This window comes from Stenella coeruleoalba (genome assembly GCF_951394435.1).
Source record: "Stenella coeruleoalba genome assembly, chromosome: 17".
Lineage (NCBI taxonomy): Eukaryota > Metazoa > Chordata > Mammalia > Artiodactyla > Delphinidae > Stenella > Stenella coeruleoalba.
Genome location: NC_137163.1, coordinates 29,939,673 through 29,965,940, shown reverse-complemented (window position 1 = coordinate 29,965,940; position 26,268 = coordinate 29,939,673). Strand labels below are relative to the sequence as shown.

Sequence of the window (26,268 nt, the reverse complement as noted above, 5' to 3'; positions counted from 1 at the left end):
GGAGGGAAACGCAAAAGGGAGGGGATATGGGGTTATATATATACATATAGCTGATTCACTTTGTTATACAGCAGAAACTAACACAACATGGTAAAGCAATTATACTCCAATAAAGATATTAAAAAACAATAAAATAAAATATTGATCAAAAGATGATTAGGCTATGGTTTACATAAAGTTCCTCCTTATTTAGGAGGTCTATGGTCTGAACTAAAAGAAATACTAGTCAGAGTTTGAGATTGATTCCCTTTCCTCCACCAAAATGCACACACACACACACGTATTCTTCTCTCCAGTATTGCATGCAGTTACTGTAAATAATAAGCGTATTTTATAATCTCGAACATTGGCAATAACTTTTTTTCATTTGTGATTGGGTGACCATTTTTAGTAGGATTTATTTTTTTATTTTTTTTGTTTCTAAAGTTAGTGTCTGTCATAACTTAAGTTTTACATTCTTAAAGTTAAATCAGATAAATTCACAGAGCTGAATATGGACTTGGAAGGAGGGTGTGATACCAAATCAAGCAATATTTAAGTTTTTCTATTGGTATCTTCAGAAAAAAAAGACAACTTTGAAGTAATTATTTGGTTTAGTTTTAGAATTCTGTCTGGCTCTTTATTTTTATTCTTACAGGATGTAGTGGAATGGGAGTTTGAAAATGGGATTAAGAAAGAATATACATAACTGAATAACTTTACTGTACAGCACAAATTAACACAACATTGTAAAGTAACTATACTTCAATAAAAATAAATAAAATAATAGGATTAAGGAGTATTTGGTACTTGAGTTGAAGTGATTATTGTTTGTAACTCAGATGTGAAAAGATTATAGTAAAAAGCATGGACTGCTTGGATTTTGGATCTTGGTCCTGCCACTTATTAGTTAGCTATGTTATTTATTATTTAAGACAAATTGCCTAGCCTCTCTCAATTTTAATTTCCCCACCTGTATTCTCATCTCAGAGCTATAATTGAACAATAATATATATAAATGAACAATAATATATATAAAGCATGATACATACAAAGCATTCAAGAAACATTAGCTAATATTAGTGGGATCAGCTTCTTACATACTTCTGTTTGCTCATTTGTAAGATGAGAGGGTTGGACTCTTTATATTTGTATCACTATTTGTATAAATATATTTAAAATTCCATAGCTTTTCATGATTAAAATAATTACTGTATGCCTTAGAAGTAATCTAATCTAATTAATTTTACAGATGAAGAAACAACCCCAGAGGCTTTGCTTGCCAGAGGTCACATAACTAGGCAGTAGCAGAATCGAGTGAAATGGAGATTTTTTTTTTAAAGATATTTTAAACAGATTATACTATTTTCCTTTTATAATGGATTGAATTATCAACACATTATTTATTAAACCTGCAGTGTGTGCATGAAACCATTTGATACCTGTAGTGACGGAAGAACGCAGGAGGCTGTATGCAAGTTAATGTAAAACATGGCTCATGCCTTGAAGGACTTTACAATCCTTCTTATATTACTGAAGTTATCTTGCTGATATAACTCAGCATTTTACTGAGGCTGCAAATTTTAATTCCTGTTTTGATTGATTGAAGGTGAATATGATATTCTTTGTATTTTGCCTTTGCTAACAAGGAGAATTTACTGGGAAAATTTGGGTGTTATTAAAAACATTTTCATGAGAATGCCATAGTGCTTGACTATACTACTTTTATATGTGGTAGATGGCCTAACATTGGAAATAAAAATACCTAGAATAATTTTGAAAATTTAAACTTTGAAGTTTAAACATTATTTTCTTTTTTCATCTTAGGGCACAGTCAGCGGTGTGTTGCTAGTTACACCAAATAATATAATGTTTGATCCACATAAAACTGACCCCTTGGTTCAAGAGAATGGCTGTGAGGAATATGGCATCATGTGTCCAATGGAAGAGGTGATGTCAGCTGCAATGTACAAAGAAATTTTCGATAGCAAAATAAAGGAATCCTTACCCATGTAAGAGTGATATTTATACTCCTTTGCAATTTTATTTCATCTAGATAGTTGACCCTGGTCTAATAACTCTGAAGTATTTTTTAATAGTTTTATTATAGCTGCTTTTCATTTTATCATTAATGAAACAAATTATATGTAGTATTGAAAAGATTATTCTTACTGCACTAGGTTAGGAATTGTTTTAGATTTATATTTGTGTATTTGGTCAGAGAACCTGATATTTAAAAGTAACCTATAGTACTCATTTAATTCAATGTTTACCAGCCCATTTTATTCAGGTAAATTCAAATTATTTTTATTAGTAATTTAAGGTAACATAAGTAATCAAGGGTAGCTTTCAAATTTTCCTTAGAAGAGCCTGAAGAGTTGGGTGTGGGGTTTGGGGGAGGTCACATGAGCAAAGACCTGACATTAATAAAGCCAGAGCAGCTTTGTCATTTATTGATTTATATGTTTGCACCCTTCTCTCAGAAAAGTATAAAACACAGGGAAGAAGACCCACAGATTGCACAAATTTAAAGAGTTAACCTTGGAATATACTGGTTAGGGAATTTGTGTGTTTCAGGTAACATAGATGTGAGGCTACAGGTCAGCATAGCCTTTGAAAGTAATGTGTTTAACTAAAGGAATAACAAAGAAAAGGGAAGGATAAGAAATAAAAGGAGAAGAAAATAAAAGACAGGTATACAAACAAAGGAAGGGAAGGACAAAAGAAGAAAATTGATATGTAATAGAAAAGAACTCCCCCATTCCTCCATACATGACTTTGTCAACAGTTTAAAAACTGGCTTCACTTTAACTGATACTGAGATTTCTATCCCTGTAATAGCCCACAGGGATGATAATGGTTGTTTTAAAATTAACCCCTGTGAGACAGAACTACTTACAAAAGAGACGGAGAGCAAATTATTTTTGTTTCTGAGGCAGACTACATGAATTGTTAGAATACCTGTGGTAGAATAAAATCTTTTATTTAAACAGTCTCCATTATAGTGGCCCCCCAGTAGATACTGTTTTGGCTTGGTAGACTCATCCTTAGAGGTGCAGATTATTCCTAGGATTGCCTCTACTGTTAGCTATTTAATATATCATCATCCAAAATCAGTCTCAGCAAGTAAAGATTATTGTGGCAGGTGGAGGGGTAAGACAAAGGTGAAGGAGTGAAGGATTAGATTAAAAGAGAAACAAGAAGAGTATATGTATGTATATGTTGCCAGTCATTGGTGAGATCCATTTTATCTTGCCCTGCTTTTCCATTTGTATTAGGATACTTTGGGATTCTATTATGCTGAATGATCCATAACTATTCTACACAGATGCTATAGGGCTCTTCCTCTTGTAAATCACTGTTTTATCATTCACAACATCACCTGGAAAGACCATCTATTTGATCCAAACCTTTAAAAAAGTTACTCCAAAAGAAATATCTTTCAATGCTGCCTTATGAATTGATTAAAAACAATACTTGGCAACAACTCAGATAATGTCATGTATGGTAAAAATGAGGTGTAAGATTTGATTGGTTTTCTTCTGTCTTACACTGCTTGGGAAGTTAATTGCAAAGGTATTGTTCAGGAACTATATTGAGCAATAGCAGCATCATTGACATAAAAAAATAAGGTTACAACACTTACCTAAATCTATATACTGTTAGGTTTACTTGACTTTATCTCATACCTAAGGGTCTTATTAAATCTACAGGTACAGTTTCTCAAAACTTTTGCCAAGTTCCACGACCCTATATATGCAGTTTTAGGGGCTCACCAGTAGATGACACTATTACACATTTAATAACACAGATTAGATGCTTACATACATTTCTTAAGGTGAATCACTCAGTACAAGGGAAGCAGAGATAGGAACTGGACTTCAACTAATTAATACTTTTTTAAAAATAAATTTTACCTATCCTATGCACAATGAAAATTATGCATATCATTATAAAAAATATCAAGTACTAGAATAAGAGGAACGGGGTTACCCAACTTCACCATCCAGAGGTAGCCAATAAATTGTGTGTCAGCTTACTTCCAGTCTTTCCTATTCTCAGACTTGCATAAATGTTCATACTTTTTCCAAAGAACTCATGCAATTTCTGTTTATCAGAAACTACTTTTAGCCATCATTTTGAGTTGCTGACTTGCATTTCATGCAGTGTTTACACTATCTCCTTCCAGAACTTAACTGTCTAACCATTGAACATTAGTGCTTGCATATACAAATGCCATTAAACATGGAAATCTAGAAGTAATGATGAACCATTCAGCTAGCTAATATCTAACCTCTAAGCACTTTTGCCTCAGTTCTATTCAGGTTGGTTTTTAACTTTGCACTTGAGTTATTTATTTTAGTTTAATTTCTATTTAAATATAAATAAGCACTGTGTGTGTGTGTGTGTGTGTGTAATATCAGTCAGTGTATTTTTATTTTATTAAGACATTTAAAATTTTAATCAAAATTTTATTTGCATATTTCATCAGTGAATAAATTTTAGTTTAGAATTATAGCTTCACCCAGAACTTGTATCTTCAACTTCTCTTCAGGTAGATCAATTCAGGAAATCTTACACTGATATTTCCCAGATCTTAAGCAATTGATGCAAAACTTGACTTAATTACATGGTCTATAGGAATCAATCAAATTTTTGATATGCTGTTAAGAGATGTATGCTACACCCTTTTAGGAAAGCCTTTTTAGTGATATTAATTCAGTGTTAAGTTTGTGGAAAATAAAATTCTCCAATTTAAAAAGTAATAACTTTAAATTTTGTTTACTGACAGAGAGATAGATCAGTTATCAGGAAAGGACTTCTGCCATTTGAAGAAAATGACAAGAAGTAATACTGATGAAATAGACTCAAGAATTCGCGATGCAGGTAATGATAGTGCCAGCACTGCTCCTAGGAGCACCGAGGAGTCTCTTTCTGAAGATGTGTTCACGGAATCAGAACTCTCTCCTATACGAGAGGAGCTTATTTCTTCAGATGAGCTGCGACAAGATAAATCATCTGGTGCGTCATCAGAATCTGTGCAAACCATCAGTCAGAGTGGAGTAGAATGTTTGACAGTCATAACAGAGGCTGCTAGTACTCCTGACCACTTAAAATCCGATTCTGGACATACTACCAATGAAGTTGGGACTCTTTCCCTTAAAACTGATTTAAATAATCTTGAAATGGCTACTAAGGAAGGAGATCAGACTACAGATAATCTTCAAGAAATCTCAGGTCCTAAAGAACAAAGCACAGGTATAAAAGGTAATGCAGACCAGGATTTTCTTCTTAATGAGAATTCATTACACTATGAAGAAGGTGAAAAAGAAAGTATGCCCTGTGGGGAAGCAATAGAATTTAAACATAAGCCAATTGTCAACAAAGGAAAACAAGGAAAAGAACAAAATCAGGACTCAGAGACTGAGGTAGAAGAGCTACGGAAACTCTGGAAAACCCATACAATGCAACAAACTAAACAGCAAAGGGAAAATATTCAACAGGTGTCACAAAAAGAAATTAAGCATAAAATAGCAACAACCAATATAGAAGGTAAGTGTTAAGGAATATATAAAGTTAGTTTATCATATTGCATATTGTCTCCATCTTTCCTCACTGACTCAAAAGCTACTGTATCTTAGGCCACTCTGAAGGATGAACTAGTAGCCCTTGACTGATGTTTCTCTGGGGACAAGTACATAGTCTCTGGTTTCTCCTGTCTTTTCTTATCCCACAGTGGATTGTACACATAATGGGAATCTTTTCCACCATGTTTAAACATTCCTCACACACTGCATTCTGTCTTTAAACAATTTATTTCTTGAAAGTGCTCACAAGTTCCATAATACCTCTGATTTCTCCATTTCTCTTTTAGTTCTTGATATGTTTTATCATTAAAATACCTTTTAAAATTTCATATATAATATCCTAATTGCAATTTGCAATTGCCGAAGTTGTAATCCCATCATTTTTAAAAAGTGCAATTAGACATAAAAATCTATTTCTGAAATTCTTTCAAGTATCCACAAGTTCCATCATTGTCTGATTAAATGTTTTCCTTTAAAAAGCAGTACTAAGGATAAATTAAAACACCATTTTGTTTTTTCATACTATTTACTTATGAAAATTATAGTAATAGTTTGTCTTTTATTTCTAATATACAGTGCTTCCACTTAGTACATTATGGGTTAAAAGGTGTATAACTCAAGTATCTTAGCTAACATTGCTCATATTCTATTGGAGTATTGATTCTAGATTAATCAATACTAGATTTCAGTCTTTTTAATTAAAAAATTTTAATTGTTAAAATATACATAAAATAAAAATTACCAGTTTAACCATTTTTAATGTAAAATTTAGTGGCATTAAGTACGTTCAACATTGTTGTACAACCATCGCCACCATCCATTTCCAGAACTTTTTCATCTTCCTGAACTGAAACTCTGTACCCATTAAAAGTAACTTCCATTCTCTTCTCCCTACAATCCCTGACAACCACCATTCTACGTTTTGTCTCTGTGAATTTGTATCTCTACCCTATGTACCTCATATAAGTGGAATTATACCATATTTTCCCTTTTGTGTGTGGCTTATTTCCCTTAGCATAATGCCTTCAAGTTTCATCTGTGTTGTACCGTGTCAGAAATTTCTTCCTATTTAAAACTGAGTAATATTCTACTGTACACAGCACATTTTCTTTATATGTTCATTTGTTGATGGACATTTGGGTTGTTTCCACCTTTTGGCCGTTGTGAATAATGCTGCTATGAACATTGGTGTACAAATAATCTGTTCGATTTCATTCTTTCAATTTTTTGGATATATACCAGAAGTGGATTTGCTGGATCCTATGGTAATTCTGTGTTTAATTTTTTGATGAACCATTGAGCTGATTTCCACAGTGGCTGCACCATTTTACATTCCTACCAGCAACACACAAAGGTTTGATTCAGTTTTTAAAAACACTGAATTTTCTTTGCATTGTCTAATTTAGGTATACTGAAGACCTAAGGATTATATTCAGTAGATGTTAAGGAATTCATTTACTCAAAGGAAGTTCTATAAAAGATTGAATATTTTTTCTTTTGTAATTTTTTTCTTTATTCAGAGCTAATGAATGTTCATTAAAGAACATTTGACAAATGTAGGAAGTTTTTAGAAAATTTATAAAAATGACTTTGAGTTCATCACCTAGAAATGATCATTGTTAATATTTGGTATATTTATCTTTGATCTTTAGTGTGTATGTGTATATACATACACAGACACATACAATTTTGCTAGTTTTTGTATGTATCTTTACTTACATGTATTTTTCATATAAAATCAGGATTGTATGTAGTGTTGTTTCTTGCTTTTTTTTACTTAGTATATTATGTAATAAACATTTTCCCATGTCATTATACAGTTGACCTTTGAACGACTCAGGGGTTAAGGGGTGACACACACCCCTCTCCCACATTCGAAAATCTATGTGTAAGTTTACAGTCAGCCCTCCATATCTGTGGTTCTGCATACATGGATTCAACCAACCATGTATTGTAGTGTTATAGTATGTAATATTTGAAGGAGATCTGCATATAAGTGGACCTGTGCAGTTCAAACCTGTGTTGTTCAAGGGTCAACTTGAATCCATATAATTCTTTCATGGTGTTTAATGGCCCTGTAATTTAGCCATTTTTGTATTAAGACATTCAGTTGTTATTAACAATTCATATTATTAAGATATTTCTTTGATGTTTTAAAGAATGCTGGCATAAATATCTTTATTTGATACATTTGTGTCTGATAGTTGTCTTATATTTTGAAACTTTGAAAAAGATAAAATGAGGCATTTCCGTTTGACCCAATAATATAGTAGACTACTTTTATTTTATTGGGTTTGTTTGGGTGCAGGGTTTGATGGGAGGGACATCCCATTATGACAAAATACTAAAAGGAGAAAAATTGGTAAATAGTTTAGATAGGTATTCCTGGATTGTTACCGTTTGGTTTCTTCTTTTTGTACCTGTGTATGGAGGGGGGACAAGAAACTTAGTTTTAAGTAACTAATTTTAAGTAACTTGAGATCCTATAATAGGGAAATATTTAAAGTTTCTGATCTTTAGTGACTTTATAATGTCATAAAACTTATAAAATATAAAATATATAAACTTATAAAATATATAAATATAAAAATGTACAAATATAATTGTGGGAAGAATGGTAAAAGTTCACTCTTTTAACCTGATGCAAATGTTGGGGCTCAGATAGATGAGGTACCTTGTGCAGTATTACACAGAAAAAAAGCCATGACTAGTACCCAGATCTCCTGACTATAACTAAGTGCTTTTTCTTCACAGAATGCCACCTTCGTAAGCTAATTAATGTCTAAATTGCTGAATTGAACCATGTTGTCAGACTCTCAGTGTGTCATATGTCAGCATCTGTGGTTGGACGGGTTAGAGATAATTCAGGCTGTCCAAACTGATGACTGAATCTAGCATATTGTTTTTATCACACCTTCACATGCATATAAAAGCTTCACAAGATTTTTTACTAAATTTTTGTCTGTAACAACCATATTACAGTAAACCTTTGAAAATTCTACAGACTTATTTAGATATTGTTCTAGAAGGCTGATAAAGAACATGCAGAAAATTGCGCATGTGTATGTGATACTTTAGTGCGGGTGTCACAAACAGAAATTTGCCAACAGCTCCTGGATCTTCTGCCTTTTCCCTAACGCTTAGACGTAACGTCAGCTCATACTTTGCCTATTAGTTCATTAGTCCTGCTGTACTTGTCACTTTGCCTCTGATGGGAAAAAATACAAGCTACTTAAGAGAATTCAGTAAGTTGATGTTTTATTCTGTAATTATTTGTCAGAAGTTTGGAGATAAGCATTACTTAATCTAAATTATTTTAAATCATTCAAGCATGGTGTATGAGAATTGAATAAACACTGTTTGTGTCTCAATTCTAGGTTCTGCACTTTTAAAAGAAAAGAGGAGGCATCGATTACATAAGTTCTTATGTCTCAGAGTTGGAAAACCTATGAGGAAAACATTTGTATCTCAAGCAAGTGCAACGATGCAACAGTATGCACAGAGAGATAAGAAACATGAATATTGGTTTGCTGTGCCGCAAGAAAGGTAAAACAACAACAGAATCTTCAAAACATTATTGAGATTCCTTGAACTGAAATTATTTTGTATACTACATCCCACCAGTAGCAAAGTATTGAAATAGTTTATGATTAAAACCTGACATTAAATCTATTCAAAATCGTTTAGCTCCTCTTTTACACTCTTTAATTTACCCCATTTCTAATTTTAGTCCCTTTCATGGTTTGATGCAAAAAAGGTGAACATATACCTAGTTTTAGTAGTAAAGAAACTTACTTAAAATGTCTTAAATCAAGAAGGTTCATCAAAACACTAACTGGTACAGCCCCTACCTCAAGGCAGGTAATGATGTATAATTTCCTTCTTAAAAATTTCATCAAATGCTTACTGAATGCCTACTATAGAATACATAGCACTAAATTAGCTACTAAAAGGATGTGGTCCTCAAACTATTTTTTATACCCACTACACAGTAAAATTTTTCATCTTAAGTTTAAGCAATTCTAAAGGATGTCTGTCATCACTGCATTGTAAATATTGACATTTTAAGTTAAAACTTGCATTTATACTTTAAATATACTCAGTAGGATCTAAACATTGTTAACAGTTTGCCTTCTACCATTATCCATTTAAACACCACTTGAATGTGCTCTTTAACAGTTAAAATTTGCATCATTACTTTTTCTCTTTGAATTTGTATGTCAATTATACCTCCTCATAGAATCTTACTCTAAGGTACTATATTTTTATTCCCTTTTACATTTTTTGCAACAAATTACCTATACTTACACATTTATCTGTATGTGTGTGTGTGTGTGTACTGGAATTACATTTATTTAAAAATTTTGTGATTATTGTCAAAAGAGTAAAGGGTCTAAGGCTTACCCTACCTTGCTAACAAGTTGGCCTGCCTCAGTTTAATGCATGCTGGCAGAAAACAGAGTGACAGTAGCAGCAGTCACAGTACCAGCACTTGTATGAGTTCTTTGAGCTTCAGTCCCCACAGTTGGATGTGAAGAAAGCCAAGTGACAGCTACATGTGCCATGGGTTATGTTAAAGAAGAGGAACCATAAGTTTTGGGAACTTAAACCTTTTATAATATACAGTAAGCATGGTGACCCTTTGCTCCAGAGTAAGGTACTATTTCTGCCTTCTAAAACTATGCTATGCTTTGCTTCCTGTTCTAACATACTTGAAAAGGTAGTGCTGAACAAAGATACACAATGCCTCTGCTCACAATACATGTGGAAATCAAAGAGAAAATTGTCTATCAACAATTGCATTATTCCAAATGTTAATTAAACACAAGAAAATTTTATCATTAAAATTATTACTAATAAACAGCTCATCAAAGCAACATAAATTATAAATTGTCATAATTATTACATATAAAAAAGTAAAATATAGGAAATGCCTTAATAAAATATTTAGGGCTTTCCTCCAATTAGTTTATTTATCCATTGATGAATATTGTTCATTGAAATGATGAGATAGGATTCAGCCCCTCAGCTCTACCCCCTCCCTTTTTTCTTTTTATTACAAGTATTGAGAAGCTTTGTTCATAAAAAAGTCCATGAAAATTTTTATTATAATGTCAATTCTTTAAACATGTTTCTATTTATATTCCAAAATTACTTACGTTTCATCAAAATTATTTTCAGTGACCATTAGTGAACAACTTCATTAAAAACTCCTCCAGTTTTATGGAAATCAGTGAATTAGAAACCACCTGATATGCCAAAGGACTTGTTATCCAGTCTTTTAAAACTTTTCCCCATCTCAGTACCAACTTTGGGCAACGAGGAAGTTTTTACGGTTTATGGCATGTAAAATTCTGGATGACTGATGATAGTGCCTTAGTGAAAGCAGAGAACAGGCAATCTGTAAGATGTCTTGACCACACTGTTCTCAGGCAGCTTATTATAAGATTAACATATGGAAGCAGAATATAAGATTACTTCTCTTAGGACTATCTTATGTGTCTGTGTACCTCTTGGAAAGTCTTTATATGTTGCTCTGAAGACTGTTGCTTTCAGGAATATAATAATAAAATTCTTCTCTCTCCCCCCTCACCTAAATATACAGTACAGTCTGTGCATTCAACAAACTGTGATTAGAATAATTTAAAAATATGGTATGATTTGCATAATTCATGAGTACATGAAAGGCAAAGAGCCAGATACTCAGATCTGCCAACGATACCAAGATGATTACAATGAAATATTCAACTCTATTATATCTTTAGTTAAAAATAATGTAAGGATTTGTTTTTCTCATTACTGTTGGTTTTATTTTAATTTTTGCATGGAATTTTCCATTTTAATGTTGTCCTTGCACCTTGGCTAATGTTCATTAAAAATTAGTTTTATTAGAATTTTGAACTGTATTGTATCTAAGTAATTTATGAAAAAACAATTGCTTGTTTTCATAGAGGCAAATTATCTGAAAGATGATACTTAATTCCTTTTTTTTTTCATCTTTATTGGAGTATAATTGCTTTACAATGGTGTGTTAGTTTCTGCTTTATAACAAAGTAAATCAGTTATACATATACATATGTTCCCATATCTCTTCCCTCTTGCGTCTCCCTCCCTCCCACCCTCCCTATCCCACCCCTCTAGGTGGTCCCAAAGCACCAAGCTGATCTCCCTGTGCTATGCGGCTGCTTCCCACTAGCTATCTATTTTACATTTGGTAGTGTATATATGTCCATGCCCCTCTCTCGCTTTGTCACAGCTTACCCTTCCCCCTCCCCATATCCTCAAGTCCATTCTCTAGTAGGTCTGTGTCTTTATTCCTGTCTTACCCCTAGGTTCTTCATGACATTTTTTTTCTTAAATTGCATATATATGTGTTAGCATACAGTATTTGTCTTTCTCTTTCTGACTTACTTCACTCTGTATGACAGACTCTAGGTCCATCCACCTCATTACAAATAGCTCAATTTCGTTTCTTTTTACGGCTGAGTAATATTCCATTGTATATATGTACCACATCTTCTTTATCCATTCATCCGATAATGGGCACTTAGGTTGTTTCCATCTCCGGGCTATTGTAAATAGAGCTGCAATGAACATTTTGGTACATGACTCTTTTTGAATTATGGTTTTCTCAAGGTATATGCCCAGTAGTGGGATTGCTGGGTCATATGGTAGTTCTATTGGTAGTTTTTTAAGGAACCTCCATACTGTTATCCATAGTGGCTGTATCAATTCACATTCCCACCAGCAGTGCAAGAGGGTTCCCTTTTCTCCACACCCTCTCCAGCATTTATTGTTTCTAGATTTTTTGATGATGGCCATTCTGACCGGTGTGAGATGATATCTCATTGTAGTTTTGGTTTGCATTTCTCTAATGATTAATGATGTTGAGCATTCTTTCATGTGTTTGTTGGCAGTCTGTATATCTTCTTTGGAGAAATGTCTATTTAGGTCTTCTGCCCATTTTTGGATTGGGTTGTTTGTTTTTTTGATATTGAGCTATACCTTTTTAAAGTGTTAGTTGCCACATAAGAAATGACATTATTAAAAAATTTTATTAACTTAGAAACAATTTCCAGAACAGTGGTTATTGATTAGTATGTGCTAGCGGAGAGTTTTATAATCACTTTTCAATTATCCATGCTAATTACAGCCAACAAAACATACATGTTTGAAAGGTGTTGCTGACCCTCAAATAATGTTTATCAGGGATTTAGGCTTTACTCTAGTAAACAAAATGGAAAAGGGGAACAAGAGAGTTAAAAGGTTGGATCATCCCTGAACCAATAATACACTGAATGTTCCTGGTATTTAAAAGTTAAACATATGTTTGTTGGCAGTCTGTATATCTTCTTTGGAGAAATGTCTGTTTAGGTCTTCTGCCCATTTTTGGATTGGGTTGTTGTTTTTTTGTTATTGAGCTTCATGAGCTGCTTGTAAATTTTGGAAATTAATCCTTTGTCAGTTGCTTCATTTGCAAATATTTTCTCCCATTCTGAGGGTTGTCTTTTGGTCTTGTTTATGGTTTCCTTTGCTGTGCAAAAGCTTTGAAGTTTCATTAGGTCCCATTTGTTTATTTTTGTTTTTATTTCCATTTCTCTAGGAGGTGGCTCAAAAAGGATCTTGCTGTGATTTATGTCATAGAGTGTTCTGCCTATGTTTTCCTCTAAGAGTTTGATAGTTTATGGCCAACAAACACATGAAAGAATGTTCAACATCATTAATCATTAGAGAAATGCAAATCAAAACTACAATGAGACATCATCTCACACCAATCAGAATGGCCATCATCAAAATATCTAGAAACAATAAATGCTGGAGAGGGTGTGGAGAAAAGGGAACACTCTTGCACTGCTGGTGGGAATGTGAATTGGTACAGCCACTATGGAGAACAGTATGGAGGTTCCTTAAAAAACTACCAATAGAACTACCATATGACCCAGCAATCCCACTACTGGGCATATACCCTGAGAAAACCATAATTCAAAAGAGTCATGTACCAAAATGTTCATTGCAGCTCTATATTTACAATAGCCCGGAGATGGAAACAACCTAACCTAAGTGCCCATCATCGGATGAATGGATAAAGAAGATGTGGCACATATATACAATGGAATGTTAGCCATAAAAAGAAACGAAATTGAGCTATTTGTAATGAGGTGGATGGACCTAGAGTCTGTCATACAGAGTGAAGTAAGTCAGAAAGAGAAAGACAAGTACCGTATGCTAACACATATATATGGAATTTAAGAAAAAAAAAATGTCATGAAGAACCTAGGGATAAGACAGCAATAAAGACACAGACCTACTAGAGAATGGACTTGAGGATATGGGGAGGGGGAAGGGTGAGCTGTGACAAAGCGAGAGAGAGGCATGGACATATATACACTACCAAACGTAAGGTAGATAGCTAGTGGGAAGCAGCCGCATAGCACAGGGAGATCAGCTCCGTGACTGCCTGGAGGGGTGGGATAGTGATGGTGGGAGGGAGGGAGACGCAAGAGGGAAGAGATATGGGAACATATGTATATGTATAACTGATTCACTTTGTTATAAAGCAGAAACTAACACACCATTGTAAAGCAATTATACCCCAATAAAGATGTTAAAAAAAAGAAAAAAACTCTAGACCACAAAAAAAATAATAAAAATAAAAAAATAAAAGTTAAACATACTAAATTTCTATTAACTTGGAGAAAATCTGTATAATGTCCAGGTTTTAAAATTGGTAATTAGTTAGTTGTTTACTTATATTTTATATAATTAGATCATTGTGTAAATGAGGTCAAAATGGTGGGTTCAGTTTTCCTTTCCATTACTAAGTTTCTTTAAAGAAAAGAAACATTACTGTGGACAGCATCTGAGCATGTCAAAACCATGCTAGAGAAAATCCTAATGTAGTTTTCTCAGAGCTTGACAGAACACAGCCAAAAAATTTTAAGTTAATGTCTTCCTGGTAGTGGGCTTTGTTTTATTTTTAAATAAAGCATGGTATATATTTTGTATATTTTAAGTCTTCAAGTTTTGTGAAAATATTTAACAAATATAGTTTTTAAACTCTAGCTAACAGCACAGAATACTAGGTCTATTATTAATAATCGCTTGTTCTAACAGGACAGACCACTTGTATGCCTTCTTCATTCAGTGGAGTCCAGAAATATATGCAGAAGATACTGGTGAATATACCAGAGAACCTGGATTTATAGTAGTAAAAAAGATTGAAGAATCGGAAACAAGTGAGGATTCTACTAATGAAGCAGCAGCTAGAGAATGGGAGGTAAGGGGAAAAATGTGAAGATTTCATTTATCTTTTTGCTTTGTGTGAATTTATAGTTTTATAGTAGTTACAGGCAAAGTGCAAGTGATCTTTGTACAAAAGTAATTTTTTAAAGGTTCACTGTCCATGTATATACATGTTTATTGAATAAATCTGATTAGTAACTTTGGTTTATTCCTATTTGTCATTTTCCTTTTCCTTTAAAATACTAGAGAAGCAACCTATAGCAATAAAATGCCTTTTATTGAGTGAACTTTAGAATAATATTAACTGCTGTTATACTAATTTTCATAAAATACTTATTTCAGATCTGATTTGTTTTGTTTTGTTTTGTTTCTGATTTGTTTTAATGTTATCTCCTGCATGGAGGCAGTACAGCAGTTATTTAACTCATTCATGCAAATTAGCACTCCTTTCTAATAAGCTCATAAAGCATTATTTTGACATCAGTTTAGCAGTAGTGCTAGGGAAATAAGCTGATGCTAATTTTACTAAGTAATGAAAGTTTTATGTGCTCAAATTTACTGAGCTTGTCTAAATGATCAGATTAACACTAATCAACTTTTTATAACCCCTCTTAGATCCATCTTTTAATATTACATATTATGTTTTTACATGCTTTGTCTTGTGGGATTGATAGGGTGGGTGACAGTATCCAGTTTCTCTCTTGTTATGGTTGCCTGGATTAATCTCTTTGTGCGTTAGAAAATACAAAGCAGATGCTAAAATGTGATAATAAACTGAATCAAATTTTGTTATCCATGTGGTGTTAATGTTTGCAGTTGTTTATGTGATGAATGTATTGTGTATGTACTTAACATGTATAATGATTGAAGGTATACATGGCATGTCTTTTGTTCAAAATGCAAACCTGATTTTGTATGTGCCTAAGTCCATTCTGTGGTATATACAGCATCAGTTTCTACTGTGACTACAACATAATGGAGGAAAAGAGTTTAACATATTTTGAGCATTTATTTTGAGTTATTTTAATATTTAAACCAACATTATTAATCTTCTTACCAGCTTTATTCACAATAGGCACAAACTGGAAACAACCTGAATACCTAACAGCAGGAGATTGGATAAATAAATTTCAGAATTTTATATAATTCCAAATAATATAGCAATAAAAAGGTTCTATTGGTAACAACAACATGGATGAGTCTCAAAGATAATAGTTTAATAAAAGAATCCAAGCCAGACATAAAAAACTATATACTGTATAATTCCATTTACATAAAATTCATAAGGGCAAAACTAGTCAAAAGTCCACCAGACTACCTGTTTCTGGGAGTTTGGCTTGGCAAAGGGCAGGAGGGAACTTTATATAGAGTACTGGAGATGGTCTGTATTTTATTCTTGGTGATGAAATGGGTGTTCACATGCACAAAATAATCCCTATGTATTTAAAATTAGCTTTAGGATACTTTTAAAATAGCCCAGGTGATCAAAGGTAGTAACAATAGAAGGTAGAGTGGAAGGGGATAAAATAAAGTTTTTTAAAAATGTATTACCTAGCTAATAAGACAGGATTTAGTGACAATTAGGTAATGGTGAAGTTTCTAACTTGGGTGGCAAGGTGGATGGCAATATTTTCAATCAAGTAAGGGAGTTGAGAGTTTTCTCTCCTTTGGGATTGGAATACTTAACTTTGGAAATAATAGACTTTTATTATTAGTTTTTTGAGTATTGACATTTTGATTCAAAGGAACTGCCTCAGTTCTTGTGGAAGACTCTTCAGGTTATGATTTCTAAAGAAAAAAAAGGTCCCCTCACTTGTTTTCAACTAGAATTGATTCAAATAAAAAGAAGATGGATGATAAAAAATTTAATTTTAAAAACTTTTTTTGCTGCCTTGTCTAGAAACATTTTGTTGCGCTATCTAATATAGTAGCCACTGTTGACATGTGGCTATCGAGTACTTGAAACGTGGCTAATGCAACTAAGGAATTGAAGTTTTAATTCTATTTACTTTTAAATAATTTAAATGTAAAAACCGATACTTGATTTGGTATTGGATGACGTTTAAATATGTTTGAAACAACTTGGATATATGAATCTATTCTTTCAACTATAAATTTCATGAAATCTAAATATGATCTAAGTAAGTTCAGGTATTTCCTATGAAATTTGGTGTCTGCATTGAGATGTAGTTAAAATATACTAATTCCTATAGATACAATAGCCCCTAGCCACTTGTAGCTGTAGAGCACTTGAAATGTGGCTAGTCCAAATAGAGATAATCTGTAAATACAAAATATATACTGGATTTTAAAGATTTAGAATTGAAAGAAAAAAATGTGATTAATTTTTATATTGATTATGTTGAAATGATAATATTTTGGATATATTGGGTGAAGTAAATATATTAAAATTGATTTAACTTTTTTTTTCCTTTTTTCATGTGTCCACTAGAAAATTTGTACTTGCATATGTCTTGCATTGTATTTCTCTTGTATAGTGTTGGTCTAGTGCCTGATAGCTACTAAGTACCTAAAAAGTTGTTGTTGCTTTTTTTTTTCCATGAGAAGTCTGTTGTTTACCTCAGGCCTCACTCTTGGTGTTGTACATTCTATGGGTTTCAAGAAATGTAAAACGACATAAGAAGTATTTTAATTGTTAAAAGGATGTTTTTTAAAAAAGGAATTTGACTAGAGACATATATAAAATAAGAGTAATTCAAAATTTCTACCTACGGCCGGAGAAGAGGTGACTTAGAATTTAGGATGAATTTATTTCATGCCTAACATGAAATTTATACATTGAGGAAACTTCTGCATATGATAAACTCACCTCCTCTACTACTTCTCTTCTGTTCCCTTCCTGTCCCCCTACCTCTGTAAGTGGCATGAAGACAGGGTTTTATGGGTTTCATACACTATCTGCAGAGCTAAGAACAGTACAGGCATATAATTCATCCTCGATAAATACTTACAGCATTAATGAATAAATTTGGACATAGATTAAAATAAATAATGAAACTTGTACTTATTAAAAATTGATCTGTATCCTAAAATAAGTTCTTATGTCACTTGTAGTAAATATTTTGTCATAAAGCCATAGACTCTGGAAGTTGGAATTAACTGACAGTTCAGCCTCTCTCATTTTACATTTTACACTATTCTTGGTTCTGCTGTAATATATTTAGTGATAAGAAACTTACTACCTCAAAGGGCAGTACTTTTCAGTTTAGGACAGTTCTGTTAGAAAGTTCTTTCTCCTAGTGAGTTTAAAGAAACATACCTTTGTAAGTTTAATACATTTGTCTTTGTTCTTCCTTCCAGTGCACATTAGTAACAACATATTTTTTCTATATACTATGATACTATGATAATTTATTATCAATTATTAATATTTAAATATAATTAAATATTATTATTTATTATTATTATCTTCCTTTTTAATCCTCTACCAGGATTATTTTCCCTGGTACTTCTGTTTGACTTTAGTAACTCTTCTTTGATCTTACACTATCCTCATCATTACCCTAAAAGGATTCATTAACTGTGGCACCCCAAATTACTAAAATGTGCACCTTTTGTAGCAAGAAAAATTCTACAATACTTGAAACAATTTCAGATCCCAAATGTGCAAATTGAAAGTCAGTTCTGAAGATAATTAGAAAAGGTTGGAATTCAAGAATTAGAAATGATGAGAAAAGGAAAAAAAGGAGAGCAGTATTAGAGATTTGTACAGTGAATTCCAGAGAGAAGTGAGAGCAGCAGAAACCTACCTTTACTAGCAAAGAGAAAAGATAGCTAAATTTTAAGATTGTCAGGAGTAAGAACCCCTTAAGATACATTAGAACTAAGATTCCTGAATATTGGGAGAAAGAATCTAGAAATACTATACATGTAACTCAAGATGTGTAACAGATTGATGTTATTTAATATGTACTCTTTATTGTTCTAGTTTAGTCATTAGTCAATATAAATATAGTTAGCATAAAACATCAGGTTACCTCAACATTGTTTCTTTTTTAACCATACTGTCTTGAGTTTCTTAATTATGAATTCTTCTGCTGTTGGTAGTTTAATAACCCTATCTTGCGACTGAAAAGGAACAATTGTAGAGTCTTCTGGTTTCTGCCAGTATTCAGTGCAAGAAGTCAGTAGAGCATGTTTACTGAGGATAATATTTTATGTGGGCCTTCGCAGTTTTGTGAGAAATATTACTTGCTTTTTTGATGGGGAGTGTTTTTATGGATGTTCACTGAAAAGGAAAATACACTAATGGCATTTCAGCAGTGTCAGGTAAAGGTGGGAAAAGATGCCTATTTTGACCCCTACTGTTTGCTGATGATTGTGCTTTGATTTGATTAATACATAAATACAGAGATTAATAGTATAGTATTTGCATGTGCCACTCAGCTTTCTCAACTTATTTTATCTGTAATCCTTCCTTTTCCCCAGTTCACATTTCTTCAAATGTGATAAAAATGTTTAAAATACACGTAATATGAATGTATTTTTACTGTTTGCTGTTTGAATTGGCATCCAACTAAGGTTTAGATGTTCCGATTAGTTAAAACGTCTCTTAATTCTCTGTAGATGTAGGTTCTCCCTCCATTTGTTTGCCTTGCTTTGCTTTTTTACCTTGTAATTTTAGCTTTTAAGAAATCATATTTTTCCTGTAGAATGTCCCATAGTCTGGATTTTGCTGATCACATCCCCACAGCCTTACTGACATGTTCTTCTGCCTTGAATTTCCTATAAATCAATATTTAGATCTATTGCATCCCACTTAATCATAGACTGTTATCTTTATTTTACAGATAATTTCTCTAAGCTTGTTTCGTAAGCTTAATTTTAGCTAAAATCCTCAAAGTGGTTAATCTGTAATTCAGAGACTATACTCTTTTACCACACCAAGTTCTCAACCTAGGCAGAACCTTTGAATCATCTGGGGGAGCTTTCAAAAATCTTAATACTCAGGGTCACCTCAGAGCAATTAAATCAGAAGCCCTGGGGTGGGACCTACTTATCAGTGTTCTTTTAAAGCTCCTCAGGTGATTACATTGTACAGTAGAGGTGGAATAACTACTGTACTACCCCAAGCCACCACTTTGGGTGTTGTGTTAAACATATATAATGCTAAGACAAAAGATACTTTCAGACTATATTGGTCATAATATACTTTAATTTTCAGGTGTCTGTCATGCAAGTTACAATGTATAAAACATTTTCAAAATATTCCCCTTATTTTGGTGTTGCGTCTGCACACCAAAAACATAAATTTGCTTCACTGTGGAGAAACTTTCTTTAATCATTTTATGCTTTGATTTTTAAAAAGAGTTCTTATCAATAGTAGCAATCCTGACATAGTTACTTCAGGCATAGCTCCCTTACATACCAAAGGACTCCTATCACCTTATGTACTCAGAGGCACTACAAGGAAAGGGAAATCAAGAAATATACCAGGCCTTCCATACTTTTTTTTTCATTGTTCTATGCCTGTTGAACTTATCTATCAAATGCGCTTTAAAGTTTGATGTACTTGACAAGTACCCAAGTGTCCAGTGGTATAGTCTAAAGCAGTGCCTACCACAGTAAGCCTGAAGTAACTTTGAAGCCTGTTTTATTTTTAAGGTTCATGTGAATTTTGCATTTATCTTCTTAATTTATCTGATGTACCTAAAAAACTTTTAAAATTCTTATCATGAAATAAAAATGATGCTACAGTAATACAGATCAGTTTTATCCTATCACCAGGTACCATAGCACATAACTACACCCCTCAGGCTTTATTACCCTCGACCCCAAATACCAACTTCAGTAGGCACTCTACTAGAATCCTCTGAAAGTTTTAGGTTTCAGCTTGTCACATGTGTTGAGTGTACCAGTCTTGCTGCTTGATGACATGCCTCAAAAGTAGAACTTTTGAAGTTAAAATTGCTTGTTGTACCACTTCCTTTGGGTTGACATTCCACTCCTTTTGGGATAAGAGCTGGCAGAAAAAGTTTTCAATTTTTTTTCATCTCTAAAGTTAATTTTATACCACTTGTAGTGCAGTATCTCTCATACTCCAGACCTACTAATTAAAACATCCAGTGGTCAAAACAACTAAGAAATTGACTTTATTAAATTAGCTTTAATTGATTTATTTAAAAGTTTACCTCCTAGGCTTATGTTTGTTGGTTAAATTTTAAAATACAAGTTTAGTAAGATTTTATCCCCAGGTTTATCCTTGTTGATTAAATTTTAAAATATGGATTTACTAAAATTACATGCCCATAGTAAATTATATAATGTATTAGTGCTTTTCATTTTTAAAAGCAATGATTGTTATTAGAAGATTACTCTGGTTTACTTCTTACTTCTTACACTTGCCAAAGTATTGATAAAAATATGTTCCATTCAGTGTTTGGTTTCTGATATGACTTGTTCATTTTTAGGTGCTTGACATGACTCACATTTTCTCAAATAATCAAAGCTTTCATTTAAGTGAAAGTGTAAGTGTAAATATATTGGCTGCTTATTAAATAAACCTGTACAAAGGTTTTGTAGTTACTCCAAGTATTTTAGAATCTGCTTTCTGGCGTAGATAATTTTGTAACTCATTTATAGGATCTTCCCATTTTGACATTAATTTTTAATGTTCTCCATTTTAATTATATAAATGTAATATATTTAACCTAATCTTAGCAATTTAGGCTGTAAAATTTACCATATTATATCCTTATTGATTTGGCTTTCCACTAGGATGTGGTAATCATCATGTGGAATCAGTTCTGTTTTCTTAGTTGTCACTAATTAATTAGAGTTATTGCTGTGGTTGTTTATTAGGTTTCTCAGAGAAGACTAACAGTTTGGTATTGCTGCAACTTCTAAGAAGCACCAGTATCAGGAGGCTTCAATTGTTTGATTAATGTTTTACTTCTTAAGCTGCCAGACAATGAGTATTCTGGTGTTCATTTTCTTAAACACATGCGTTGTTTTTTTTTTTCGTTTTGTTTTTTAAATTAAAGCACAAGTAATGCCAAAATTAAAATTGAGTCAATATATAAAACAAAATTCCTGATCCCTTAGCCTAGCCTGAAAAATCCATACAGAATTGATTTTGTTCAAAATGAAAGTAGTCTCTATCTCTGAGTCACTAAGTAGAGGTCACATTTCTCAGATAAAAGCAATTAAAGAAGAATATACTTTTTTTTACATTGATCTAATCACATAGGATTACAAATCATAATGCCAAAGAAATTTAGTAAATATGAAAAATTCATAAATCAAAAGCATTAAAAACAATTAGAATTTATGAGTTAATACAAATTGTCTTATATAATATTTCTATATTGAGTATTTTTTAAACCTCTTTATTGAGGTATGATTGATATACAAAAAGCTGTGCATATTTAATATATACAACTTGATGAGTTTGGAGACAAGTGTATATCCATGCAACCATCACCACAGTCTATGCCGTAAACATTCGTCTCCAGAAGTTTCTTCTCACCTCTTTATAGTTATTATTTTGTAATAAGAACACTTAACATAAGATTTACCTTCTTAGCAAATTTTCAAGTATATAGTACAGTATTATTATAGGCACTGTGCTGTAGAGTAGGTCTCTAGTTCTAGGCTATTATGTTTTTTCATATTAGCATTTAGCACCCAGGAGTCATTATGGTCTGCTTTGACTATTACTGATGTTAACTACCTCAGGAAAGTATTGAACCAATGCTTTGCTTTCCCTATTAATAATCTATCTCAGTTACTAGCCAAAAGCTATAGACTATAAAATTTCTATTAAAGCACAAAATGTCTAATTGATATTGTGAGAAGGGATGAATGAATGACAGACTATTTTATGATTTTAAAAATTAAAATATTACTTTAAATATTGAGTAGGTAGATAATGCATTATTGCTTCTAGTAGACCACTCCCAACTTAGAGGATATCAGATATAAGGTAATTCAGTAATTTCAGCCCTGATAAAGTAAAGGAAAAAAATTAAGTTGAATATGTGAATTATGAGAACAGATTATGTTCAACCTTAAGCTGGTTATGTTTTTAAAAGTGCTTCATTTTATAGCCTGTCATTTTACATTTTTAATGCTAAATTGACATCTGCTTCAAGCCCTGGGGTGTCTAGACAAATTTAAATGACCTAGCATTATGTTTTCTGAGTATTATGAAAAAAGAAAGGGCAAGAAGGAGATTTACTGAGCTCATTTTATGTCTGCTAGGTAGGTATTGTATTTATTAAATGGAAGCATTTGGCTTCAAGAAACAGAAAATCACACTTAAAATAGCTTAGACCAGTTGATTTTTCTTTTTCAATTGAGGTATAAATAACATATAACATATTAGTTTCAGGTGTACAGCATTATGATTTGATATTTATATATACTGTGAAATGATCACCACAGTAAGTCTAGTTAATCGTTTTTGTGATAAAGACTTTTAAGATCTATTTATTCTCTTAGCAACTTTCAAATATATAATGCAGTATTATTAATTATATTCACCATGCTATATATTATATCCTCATGACTTATTTTATAATTGGAGGTTTGTACCTTTGAGCCCCCCTTCACTTATTTTGCCCTCCCCAATGCCACCCCCCACCCCCCTGGCAACCACCAATCTGTTTCCTTTATCTATGAGCTTCATTTTTTGTTGTTGTTTTAAATTCCACATATAAATGAGGTCATATGATATTTGTCTTTCTCTGTCTGACTTATTTCACTTAGCTAATGAACTCAGGGTCCATCCATGTTGTCTCAGATGGCAAGATTTCAGTCTTTTCCTGTTTTTGTTTTTTGGTTTTTTTTGCCTACGTAGTATTCCACTGTGTATCTATACCACATTTTCTTCATCCATTCATCCATTGATGGACACTTAAGTTGTTCCCATATCTTGGCTATTGTAAATAATGCTGCAGTGAACATGGCAGTGCATGTATCTTTTAAAATTTATGTTTTCATTCTTCAGATAAATACCCAGGAGTGGAATTGCTAGATCATATGGTAGTTCTATTTTTAATTTTGGGGGGAACCTCAAAAAATATACTGTTTTCCATGGTAGCTACACCTATTTACAATCCCACCAATAGTGCATAAGGGTTTCCCTTTTCTCCTTTTTCTCGCCAATGCTTGTTATATCTTGTCTTTTTGATAATAGCCATTCTGACCAGTGTGAAGTGATATCTCATTGTAGTTTAGTTGTTTTTCAAAGTGTGGTCCCTAGACCACAACCAGCAGCAATAGTATCTCTGAATTCGTTTAAAAAGTACAGGGAATTCCCTGATGGTCCAGTGGTTGGGACTCTCTGCTCAGGGCCCAGGTTTGATCCCTGCTCAGGGAACTAAAATACCACAAGCCGCAGCGCAGCCAAAAAAAAAAAAAAATTAAAAAATACACATTCACAGGCACCATTGCAGTCGGCTTATCAGAAACTGGTTTTGGAGCCCAGTATTCTGTTTTAACAAACGTTCCAAGTGATTCTGGTGTAGGCTAAAATTTGAGACCCACTGGTTTAGATCTTTAAGAACCCATCCTGTCTAGGCATGGAGCCAGCCTTCTCAGAAACACATGGCTGAAAAGATACCTTAGCAAAATCAAAACTGTATTAGGAAGAAGGTGTGGAGATGTATGCTGAGTAAGACAACCAATGAAATAGGCTATCCTTTGCATGGTGCATGTGTGTATATTTTTAAAAATCTCATTTAAACCACATTTTGGTATGCATATATTTCTAATTCTAGAAAATTCGGCTGGAAGTAATGATAGGTTTTCAAAAGAGCACCCCACTACCACCAAATTATCTAATGCTGTTGGTGTGTGCAGAGGGAGCGCAGGGATGGGGGTTGGCGACCACAGTTCACTATGTATATAATTGAACTAAAGCTGGTGTGGAGATGGGTATAGTGTGCCTACAAGGGACTGTGGGAGAGAGATCTTAGGGTAAGTGTGGTGGAGCTGGTGGGGGAGTTAGGGGGGTGACTGGTATGAGTGGCACGGCAGGGTGGATATTCATCAGGGGGTGTGCTGTGTCTTGTGCATGCACATGCTGGAATGTGCAGGAAGGAGATGGGGGGGTGTGGGTATGGTGCAGCGTTGTGTATACTAGAAAGGTAGCTGTGTGTGTGTGAAGGGTGGCATTGTGTGCACAGCTTTGTGTGTACACACAACAAGGTAAAGGGGGAGGAGCAGTCTTAGCTTAAAATGGAAGAAATATTCAGTGTATCATATGGCATTGATATTCTAGTTAAAATTGAGGTAATCTAGGTGATTATAGTTTATAGTCATAATAATATTTAATCTTAAAAATTCACTTATATTCAGGATACCCCTGGTTAGTGAAGTATACATAGGCATAGTAAATATAAGTACTTTTTCAAGAAACTAGATGTTAGAAAATGCAGTTTAAAAATGGACTGTGTTAATACTAAAAGGAATTTTCAGATCACACTGAATATCTGTATAGGCTTTATGTGTAGTAGATTGGCTTCATTTTTACATAGTCATTCTAAAAGTTTGAGGATTGAAGGGTCCTCAAAGGATGTTTTACTGCTTAAAAAATACATGTAAGATGAAATTTTATAGGACTCTTAGATGTAAATAAGGAACAGAATTTTATGACTGTATGAGCAAATAGTAAAATGTTAATTGAAATCATTTGTGTACTTTGGGAGGGACTCTGGAAACTGTACTGATTACTTTTTTATGACTGGGTTATTTTTAGTATATTTCTTAGTGTACTGGTATTTGGAAATACATGCTCTGTATCTTTAAGCTTTTGAATCCTTTCTCTGCACATTTGGGTACAGTGCAACCAAACTTAAACATGGGAAATCCTCTCTTCCCTCCCCAGCTTTACAGTCTCCACTCAGGACTACCTTTGCAATGGATACTACTTAGTGATTAGCTCTCTGTCTTGTCAATCAAATCTTTGTCTCCAGCAAACTGTTTTGTCACTGTAGTAGGGCTCTTGTGCTAGAAATGTATTTTTGACAGAGGAAGAATGCTTTCTAAAACAGTTCTTAGGAGATTTGATGTAACTTAATTTGCCCTGGAAAGGAAATGTCTCGTCTCTGGTATGGGAAAAAGGGGAGAAGGCATCAACCAATTAATCAAAAATATACTCTGGTAAATCTTAGTCGATGATTTCAGTTTCTATATTTATTAGTCTTTGTATGGTGACATTCTGAAAAATTGTATAATTTAAAAGTTTAAGTATAGAGAATATTTATAGAATACAAAATTGTATGATTATAAAAGCATACCTTAATTTAAGCTATTTCTGCTAATCATAAATATCTTCAAAAAGGAAATGAATAAGGGACTGTAATTTTGGTTTGTGGAAGTGTTTTGGTTTTCGTGTTCTACATCAACAGGAAGTTATCAAACCTTTATTACTGCCTTAATTTTTAATTTAACTTTGTAGGAAAATATTTGGAATTTTTGTTTTGCTTAAAAA

At 33.0% G+C, this 26,268-nt stretch overlaps 1 protein-coding gene across 12 annotated transcripts in view; it reads left to right on the top strand.

The window, feature by feature from the left end:
• OXR1 (oxidation resistance 1) overlaps positions 1 to 26,268 on the top strand; it is a 380,712-nt gene that overhangs the window by 305,226 nt on the left and 49,218 nt on the right. For 11 of the 12 annotated variants that reach the window (XR_013824711.1, XR_013824712.1, XR_013824713.1 and 8 more), the window contains 4 exons: positions 1,807 to 1,991; positions 4,772 to 5,532; positions 8,945 to 9,113; positions 14,682 to 14,844. Coding sequence is in view for 8 of the 12 variants with exons in the window: in XM_079902318.1 (XP_079758444.1) it covers positions 1,807 to 1,991; positions 4,772 to 5,532; positions 8,945 to 9,113; positions 14,682 to 14,844 (1,278 nt within the window). In the remaining 4 variants the exon portion in view is untranslated. Of the gene's footprint in view, positions 1 to 1,806; positions 1,992 to 4,771; positions 5,533 to 8,944; positions 9,114 to 14,681; positions 14,845 to 25,031; positions 25,938 to 26,268 lie in introns of those variants that run through there. The other variant, XM_079902316.1, reaches the window with a different exon arrangement.